Below are 9,694 nucleotides of genomic sequence, written 5' to 3' on the forward strand. Positions count from 1 at the left end.
AGCCCCGAGGGTGAAATACTCCCTCCTCCTCATGGAGAGCGCCGGGATGATGAAGATGGCCACCGGTGATGGATCCCCCCTCCAGCAGGGTGCCGGAACAGGGTCCCGATTGGTTTTTGGTGGCTATAGAGGCTTGCGGCGGCGGAACTCCCGATCTAGGTTTCTTTTCGGGGGTTTCTGTATTTATAGGAATTTTTGGCGTCGGTCTCACGTCAGGGGGGGGGGGTCTCCGAGCCATCCACGAGATAGGGGGCAAGCCCAGGGGGTAGGGCGCGCCCTCCACTCTCGTGGATGGCTCGGAACTCTTCTGACCCAACTCTTTTACTCCGGGGGATTCTTTTGGTCCATAAAAAATCATCAAAAATTGGCACGTCAATTGGACTCCGTTTGGTATTCCTTTTTTGTAAACTCAAAAACAAGGAAAAAACAGAAACTAGCACTGGGCTCTAGGTTAATAGGTTAGTCCCGAAAATCATATAAAATAGCATATAAATGCATATAAAACATCCAAGATAGATAATATAATAGCATGGAACAATCAAAAATTATAGATACGTTGGAGACGTATCAAGCATCCCCAAGCTTAATTCCTGCTCGTCCTCGAGTAGGTAAATGATAAAAACAGAATTTTTGATGTGGAATGCTACCTAACATATTTATCTATGTAATTCTCTTTATTGTGACATGAATGTTCAGATCCGAAAGATTCAAGGCAAAAGTTTAATATTGACATAACAACAATAATACTTCAAGCATACTAATAAAGCAATCATGTCTTCTCAAAATAATATGGCCAAAGAAAGCTTATCCCTACAAAATCATATAGTCTGGCTATACTCCATCTTCATCACACAAAATATTCAAATCATGCACAACCCCGATGACAAGCCAAGCAATTGTTTCATACTTTTGATGTTCTCAAACTTTTTCAACTTTCACGCAATACATGAGCGTGAGCCATGGACATAGCACTATAGGTGAAATAGACGGTGGTTGTGGAGAAGATAAAAAGAGGGAGATAGTCTCACATCAACTAGGCATATCAACGGGCTATGGAGATGCCCATCAATAGATATCAATGTTAGTGAGTAGGGATTGCCATACAACGGATGCACCAGAGCTATAAGTGTATGAAAGCTCAAAAAGAAAAACTAAGTGGGTGTGCATCCAACTTGCTTGCTCATAAAGACCTAGGGCATTTGAGGAAGCCCATCATTTGAGATGCCTATCTATAATAAAAAATTCCCACTAGTATATGAAAGTGACAACATAGGAGACTCTCTATCATGAAGATCATGGTGCTACTTTGAAGCACAAGTGTGGTAAAAGGATAGTAGCATTGCCCTTCTCTTTTTTTCTCTCATTTTTTGGGCATTCTCTTTTTTTTCACATGGGACAATGCTCTAATAATGAAGATCACCACACTTTTATTTACTTACAACTCAAGAATTAAAATTCGATACTTAGAACAAAATATGACTCTATATGAATGCCTCCAGCGGTGTACCGGGATGTGCAATGAAACAAGAGTGACATGTATGAAAGAATTATGATCGGTGGCTTTGGCACAAATACAATGTCAACTACATGACCATGCAAAGCAATATGACAATGATAAAGTGTGTGAAGAAAATATGCCCTAGAGGCAATAATAAAGTTATTTTTTATTTCTTTATTTCATGATAAATGTTTATTATTCATGCTAGAATTGTATTAACCGGAAACATAATACTTGTGTGAATACATAGACAAACTAAACGTCACTAGTATGCCTCTACTTGACTAGCTCGTTGATCGAAGATGGTTATGTTTCCTAACCATAGACATGTGTTGTCATTTGATTAACGGGATCACATCATTAGGAGAATGATGTGATTGACATGACCCATTCCATTACCTTAGCACCCGATCGTTTAGTATGTTGCTATTGCTTTCTTCATGACTTATACATGTTCCTATTACTATGAGATTATGCAACTCCCGTTTACCGAAGGAACACTTTATGTGCTACCAAACGTCACAACGTAACTGGGTGATTATAAAGGTGCTCTACAGGTGTCTCCAAAGGTACTTGTTGGGTTGGCGTATTTCGAGATTAGGATTTGTCACTCCGATTGTCGGAGAGGTATCTCTGGGCCCTCTCGGTAATGCACATCACATAAGCCTTGCAAGCATTGCAACTAATAAGTTAGTTGCGGGATGATGTATTACGGAACGAGTAAAGAGACTTGCCGGTAACGAGATTGAACTAGGTATTCAGATATCGACGATCGAATCTCAGGCAAGTAACATACCGATGACAAAGGGAACAACGTATGTTGTTATGCGGTCTGACCGATAAAGACCTTCGTAGAATATGTGGGAGCCAATATGAGCATCCAGGTTCCGCTATTGGTTATTGACCGGAGACGTGTCTCGGTCATGTCTACATTGTTCTCGAACCCGTAGGGTCCGCACGCTTAAGGTTTCGATGATAGTTATATTATGAGTTTATGAGTTTTGATGTACCGAAGGAGTTCGGAGTCCCGGATGAGATCGGGGACATGACGAGGAGTCTCGAAATGGTCGAGACGTAAAGATCGATATATTGGACGACTATATTCGGACATCGGAAAGGTTCCGAGTGGTTCGGGTATTTTTCGGAGTACCGGGGAGTTACGGGAATACGGGGGAAGAAGTATATGGGCCTTATTGGGCTTTAGGGGAGAGGGAGAGGCAGGCCGCGCGCCCCCCATTGACTAGTCCGAATTGGACTAGGGGGAGGGGCGACGCCCCCTCCTTCCTTCTCTTCCCTCTTCCCCTTCCTTGTCTCCTACTCCTACTACTTGGAAGGACTCCTAGTTGTACTAGGAAAGGGGGGAATCCTACTCCCGGTGGGAGTAGGACTCCCCTAGGGCGCGCCATAGAGAGGGCCGTCCCTCCCCTCCTCCACTCCTTTATATACGGGGGCAGGGGGCACCCCATAGACACACAAGTTGATCTTCGTGACCGTTCTCTTAGCCGTGTGCGGTGCCCCCCTCCACCATACTCCTCGATAATATTGTAGCGGTGCTTAGGCGAAGCCCTGCGACGGTAGAACACAAGATCGTCACCACGCCGTCGTGCTGACGGAACTCTTCCCCGACACTTTGCTGGATCAGAGTCCGGGGATCGTCATCGAGCTGAACGTGTGCTAGAACTCGGAGGTGCCGTAGTTTCGGTGCTTGATCGGTCGGGCCGTGAAGACGTACGACTACATCAACCGCGTTGTCATAACGCTTCCGCTTTCGGTCTACGAGGGTACGTAGACAACACTCTCCCCTCTTGTTGCTATGCATCACCATGATCTTGCGTGTGCATAGGAATTTTTTTGAAATTACTATGTTCCCCAACAGTGTGTCATAATAAACGAAACGGTGGAAAGTTGCATGGCAATATATCTCGGAATGGCTATGAAAATGCCATAATAGGTAGGTATGATGGCTGTTTTGAGGAAGTTATATGGTGGGTGTATGGTACCGGCAAAAGTTGCGCGCCACAAGAGATGCTAGCAATGGTGGAAGGATGAGAGTGCGTATAATCCATGGACTCAACATTAGTCATAAAGAACTCACATACTTATTGCAAAAATCTATTAGTTATCGAAACGAAGTACTACGCGCATGCTCCTAGGGGATAAATTGGTAGGAAAATACCATCGCTCGTCCCCGACTGCCACTCATAAGGAAGACAATCAAAAAATATCTCATGCTCCAACTTCGTTACATAACGGTTCACCATACGTGCATGCTACGAGACTTGCAAACCTCAATACAAGTATTTCTCAAATTCACAATTAATTTACTAGCATGACTCTAATATCACCATCCTCATGTCTCAAAACAATCATCAAGCATCAAACTTCTCATAGTATTCAATGCACTTTATATGAAAGTTTTTATTATATCCCTCTTGAATGCCTATCATATTAGGGCTAAATTTATAACCAAAGCAAATTACCATGCTGTTTAAGACTCTCAAAATAGTATAAGTGAAGCATGAGAGTTCATCTATTTCTTCAAAATAAAACCACCGCCGTGCTCTAAAAGATATAAGTGAAGCACTAGAGCAAATGACAAACTACTCCAAAAGATATAAGTGAAGATCAATGAGTAGTCGAATAATTATGTAACTATGTGAAGACTCTCTAACATTTAAGAATTTCAGATTTTGGTATTTTATTCAAACAGCAAGCAAAACAAAATAAAGTTACATTGCAAGGATAGCACATATCATGTGAACAAGCAAAAACTTAGGCTCTTTCCACTCCTTATTCCATAGTCCATCAAATCTTACCCAAAACTTGAAAACTTCACAACACAAAACTTAACAGAAAACTCGTAAGCTCCGTTAGTATAAGAAAGTAAATCACCACTTAGGTACTGCCAAGACAAAATTCATAATTTTTCTCACATGAAGCCTACTGTACCCTATCATTTCTACAATTTATATTAAACAATATAAGCCACGGAAATTAGAAAACAAGCAAACTATGCATCGAAAACAGAATCTGTCAAAAACAGGACAGTTTGTAGTAATTTGTAACTCTCGAATACTTCTGTAACTCCAAAAATCCTGAGAAATCAGGAAGTCCTAGGCAATTTTTTTATTAATCCTCTGCAAAAAGAATCAGTATTTTATCGCGCTTCTGTTAAAAATTAAAACTAATTTCCTGGGCGCAAAAGTTTCTGTTTTTCAGCAAAATCAAATCAACTATCACCGTAAGCCATTCCAAAGGTCTTAATTGACACTTTATTGAAACAAAAGCTATAAAACATGATTATTATAGTAGCATAATCATGTGAACACACAAAAACAATAGATATAAATGTTGGGTTGTCTCCCAACAAGCATTTTTCTTTAATGCCTTTCTAGCTAGGCATGATGATTTCAATGATGCTCACAGAAAAGATAAGAATTGAAACATAAAAAGAACATCATGAATGATATGACTAGCACATTTAATTCACCGACACAACTGCATTCAATTGTTGCAAGATTAAATGATCATACAAGTTTAGCAAATGGCACAAGAAAAGGTAGTACCGCGTCAACCAAACGAGGAGCTAACACAAGCGCATGGGACACGAGGTATGGACATTAGCTACCAAACGAACAGTTAAAATTAAATCTGACTATTTGATTTAGTTCGCAAGAAAGCATCAGTCCATCAAGGACCGAATTTCTAACATGTTTCTACAATTGTATATATGTTTCATCAACCAGAAATAGACAACACGCCAAACATTCGTGCAGAACAACAGAAATCAAATAGTGGCGTAGAGCATTAAATCTTTACCTGGTGACGCTACGAAGGTGCTTCCCCGGTGACGGCGAGGATGAACCTTTTGGCCCCTCCTTGAAGAGGCCGAGGTTGCTTGCGGCGCGGTGGAGAGGAGGGGGGCAGCGGCGAAGAAGCACGGACTGGGTAGGGCGGCGGTGTCGGGGGACGCACGGAATCCGTAGTCAGTGGCGGCAGGGAGGCGGCGAGGTGGGGAGGCGCTGAGGTGGGGAGGCGCCCGCGGGGGAGAGAAGGGCACGGAGAGGCCGGCGGCGGCAGGGGAGCCGAGGGCGGAGAGGCAGCGCGGCGGTTGCCTTCCCCCCAGTTCGCACGCCCTCGCCGCCTACGGAGACAGGAGTCCAGATCCCTGACGAGGCCTTCAGCAGGGGCGAATCCTAACGTGCGGAATAGTCGCCCCCTCTGTGGGCCGAATCCTAACTAGGCCATCCATTGATTTTGTTAGGGCCCTTTACTTCCGGCCCTTTTGCATTCAGTTCGCGCAGGCCATTTCGTGGTATTTTTTGCCTATCATAATCTAGCTAGGGAAATATCAGGTGCTTCCATCCTTGAGGTGCTCCCTATACTCCAAGTCTAAAACATCAATTTCAAATGTTTCAAAAATTCTGAAAAAAAGTGTGAATGTTCAAAAGCAATGTGATTACACCCTCAAATAATTTCAGGTCCAAACTCAGAATGTATATTGAGAAACAAAAAAGACAAATTCAGATGTGAATAGTGTTAAATGTTGGTTTTGTCTTTTTATGACACTATTCATGCTAGGTTTCACATTTTTGTTCCTCAATGTGCATTTAGAGTTTGGACCTGAAATTTTTAGGAGTTGTAGTCACATTCCTTGTAAACATGCATATTTTTTTCCAGAATTTTTTAAAACATTTAAAATTAATTTATTTGAAGTTGGAGCATGGGGAGTACCTCAAGGATGGGAGTACTAGATATTTCTACCTGTGGGTCGCAGGTTTGGGTATTTCCCTTTCTACGTGTCCCATAGGCCATAGTTGATCCTGATGTTTTTCCATGGATTATTTTTCACCTATAATACTTGATTTCTAGGGCATAGTGATGTCGTACTTGTTTTCGTTATGATAGATATGTCTATTCCAGACTACCTATATCTCACTTTTTTTTGTACCTCTGCTTGTCTGTGCAGGTTTCGATTGAGTAGGGGAGGAGCGTTATTCAATATTTTAGTTTCTTTTCAGGGGTGTAGGCAAACCGGTTGCTAACTCTCTCCTCTTTCCATCATCGTTTTTTTTCCTTCTGATTTACTACCATCTGATTTCATGTACGAAGAAAGATAAAGATAAAAATGTTTGAGAATTTGAAAAGGTGTTCATGAATTTGAAAAATATTCATATTTTTTAGATGTATATGGATTCAAATTATGCTTCTGAACTTGAATAATTCTAGTGAATTCAGAAACTGTTCATGTATTTGCAAAATTATCTGTGAATTCAAAAATCTGTTTGCCTTGTTTAAAAATGTCCCCAAATTTCAAAATATTCACGAGTCTATAAAATGTTCGTGAATTCTAAAAAGACCTTGAATTAAAAAAACTTGATAAATGAGTGCTAAAATGAAAAATGTTCATAAATTTAAAAAAGATTTTCTGGTATTAAGATTTGTGAATTCAAAAAATGTCGATGAACTCAAAAATTGTTCGTGAATTCAAAAATGTCTGCAAAATTTAAAAAATGTTTGTGAATACAAAATTGTTCATAAAATTGAAAAAATGATCGCCCAACTTGAAAATGCTCCTGAATCTGAAAATTATTCGTGATTCAAAAAGTAATTGTGGGTTTGAAAAAATGGTCATGAATTCAAAAAAGTTCATAAATTCAAAAAAGTACTCAAATTTGAATATTATTGAATTTGATTTTTAACAAATTCAAACATGTTCGTGAGTTTAAAAATTGTTTATTAATGTCCGTTTGGTAATCTGTGTTGGAAATGCCCTTAATGCATACAGAATAAAGGAAGTGAGACAGTAACTGAAGTGCGCATCTTGGATTTCTGAGTATTCATGATAATCTTTGAACCTGGATGTTTCTTTATCAGCTAGCATCTCTGACGGACAAGGAGCACACTCTCCAACTTAAGAAACATAACCGGAAAAGAAACACTCTCCAGCTTCAAAAATATAACTGGAAAAGAAACTCCGTCAGATAAAAGAGCATATCCTGTATCCCGATAGCTTTGAAGCTAATGATTTGACCACAAAGGGTGCAGTAGCATGTGCGTTACTTGATCAGTGCAAACATTAGGGGCTCCCAAAGATGAATATCGCAAACAAATGTGCCATGACAGAACATGTCTGCACGGGGAACGGATCCTCTAACACCATGAAGGGATGTCACGAAGCTGCAGTGCAATCCCAGTGCAAAACGAAGAAGGGATGTCACGGGCACTGTAGCAAAGACGCTGTGCGTAATTATTGTTCATGGAAAATAAAATCCAAAATTAATTTTATTGCACCATAATTTTGTTTGTATGTAATTTTCGTAAATGTATACAGTAGATTTATAATTTGTAAATTAATTCAAGTCATTTTAGGCTTAATCATATGAATGTGAAGAAGGGATGTTAGGATACTGTACCTTCTCTGACATCCCTTCGTGATGTTAGAGGATCTCGTTCCGTCTGCACAATGTAACCACATTAGAGTGACCGGACACAGATGGTGGTAGGGCATGCCAACAAATAGTGATTATTCGTGAACGTATTAGGTTGCATGAACATAGCATATGAATTTGGAATTTGGAAGCACCAAGAAAGTAAAGATTGTGTTGAATAAGATGAGAGAGGGGAAAGAGAAGGCTTCCATGAAAACATAATATAATTCACATCCACCAAGAAGCTATAGAAATAAAATCACTACATCAGATCATGGCATAAACGTGGCTGCAACAAAATTTTTTTTTGACATAAACGTGGCTACAACAGTTAGTACTACTACTATTACAATTTTGTTAGCTGATGAAAAGAGAATCCTCAGCGCTACAGTACATAGTCTTAGATGTTGACGAAGGGAGCGCCGGTAATGAACTCGGTGGCGGCGAGCGCGACGAGGCCGAGCATAGCGAAGCGGCCGTTCCAGAGCTCTGCGTCGGCGCTCCAGATTCCGCTCGACTTGCTCTCGACAGTCTGGCCCTGCAGCAGCGGCACCAACGATGCCGCGGAGAACACCCCCGCGGTCACCAGGAACCAGCCCAGCCCGGCGCCGCTGCCGGCCTGGTCGAGGAGCCCGCCGCCGCGTGCCGCCTCGACGGAGAGCGCCGCCACGAAGCCCACCATGGCCAGCCGGCCGTTGATGCGCTCCGGCGCCGGGCCGCTGAAGGCGAGCGTGTCCCAGACCGAGGGGTTCGCCTTCTTGGTCATGGGCTTGGGTGCCGCCGGGATCGGGGTCGGGCTCGTGCTCGGGGAGGAGGAGGTCGATGCGCTCGTCGTCTCCTTGGTTGAGTCCATGCCAGGCTGCACATACACAAACAATCTCACGTTGAGGTCGAGTCTCCAACTAGCCAACATGCGATGCAGTCAAGTGTGTGACGTGAAAGCTCACCTCAGACTGGGCCCTGACGACGAGGGTCCTCCGGCGCGGGCCCGCCACTGGAGAGCGGGCGGCGGACCGGCCGACGACGGCGAAGGAACTCAAAGCCACCATGGTCGCCATTACTCAAGGCACGAAGAGAACTGAGAAGTTAGTGCTGGCTTAATGGATGGACGATGTCACTTGGCTGGTGTTGTTTTGCTGTGTCTCTGTGAGCGAGTAGCTGATGCACTTTATAGCGGCCGTGAGGAGGTCGCCGGTGGACGCGGCCATGGCCACGTGAACGAGGTCCAAAGGGCTGTACGTGGAGGGAGGGAGGCGGCGGGCTCACATGCATCGACGTGGACCCTGAGGGTGCCATAACTCGCTCTCGCCAAAAAGTGAACGCAGCATGTACGCGCGGGTACCCCTATTTCACGCCTTTGGTCAGACATTAATATTTCTATATACATGATTAAATTTTTTTCATCATTTTTTATTACATGATCAACATTTTCTCTATACACATTTTAGTTCTGACTCGCTGAAGGGGGCCAGCAAGATGGACCAGCCCACGCGCGCGGGAGGCCACAGCCTCTTTTCTAATAATATATTTTTTATGTTTTATGTTTCTTTTTTGCTTTTGTTTATACTTTAAAAATTATATATATATATTATTAAAAACCCTATACAATGTTTTTTGGAAAATGTTGAACAATTATTTCAAAAATGTTAATCTAGCATTCAGAAAGTGTTGAACAAGTATTTAAAAACTGTTGAACAAATATTTGAAAAAATGTTGATCAAGCATTCAGAAAAATACTTTACATGTATTTGAAAATGTTAATCAA

General features: G+C 42.2%; 1 protein-coding gene across 1 annotated transcript; it reads right to left on the reverse strand.

Moving 5' to 3' along the window:
* Positions 1-8,204: 8,204 nt before the first annotated feature.
* On the reverse strand, positions 8,205-9,082 carry LOC125522936 (high molecular mass early light-inducible protein HV58, chloroplastic-like). Its single transcript, XM_048687979.1, has 2 exons — positions 8,877-9,082; positions 8,205-8,788 (listed from the first exon to the last, which is right to left on the reverse strand). The coding sequence occupies exons 1-2, from the start codon at positions 8,985-8,987 to the stop codon at positions 8,330-8,332; spliced, it is 570 nt and encodes a 189-aa protein (XP_048543936.1). The 5' UTR covers positions 8,988-9,082; the 3' UTR covers positions 8,205-8,329.
* Positions 9,083-9,694: the final 612 nt, after the last annotated feature.

This window comes from Triticum urartu, chromosome 1 (genome assembly GCF_003073215.2).
Source record: "Triticum urartu cultivar G1812 chromosome 1, Tu2.1, whole genome shotgun sequence".
NCBI classification, from domain to species: Eukaryota; Viridiplantae; Streptophyta; class Magnoliopsida; order Poales; family Poaceae; genus Triticum; species Triticum urartu.

Bases quoted from the DNA above. Each gene is read 5' to 3' on its own strand.
- LOC125522936 (XM_048687979.1), bottom strand. From the start codon at position 8,987: ATGGCGACCATGGTGGCTTTGAGTTCCTTCGCCGTCGTCGGCCGGTCC. The intron at 8,789-8,876 runs GTGAGCTTTCAC...GTGTATGTGCAG, and splicing joins TCGTCAGGGCCCAGTCTGAG to CCTGGCATGGACTCAACCAA.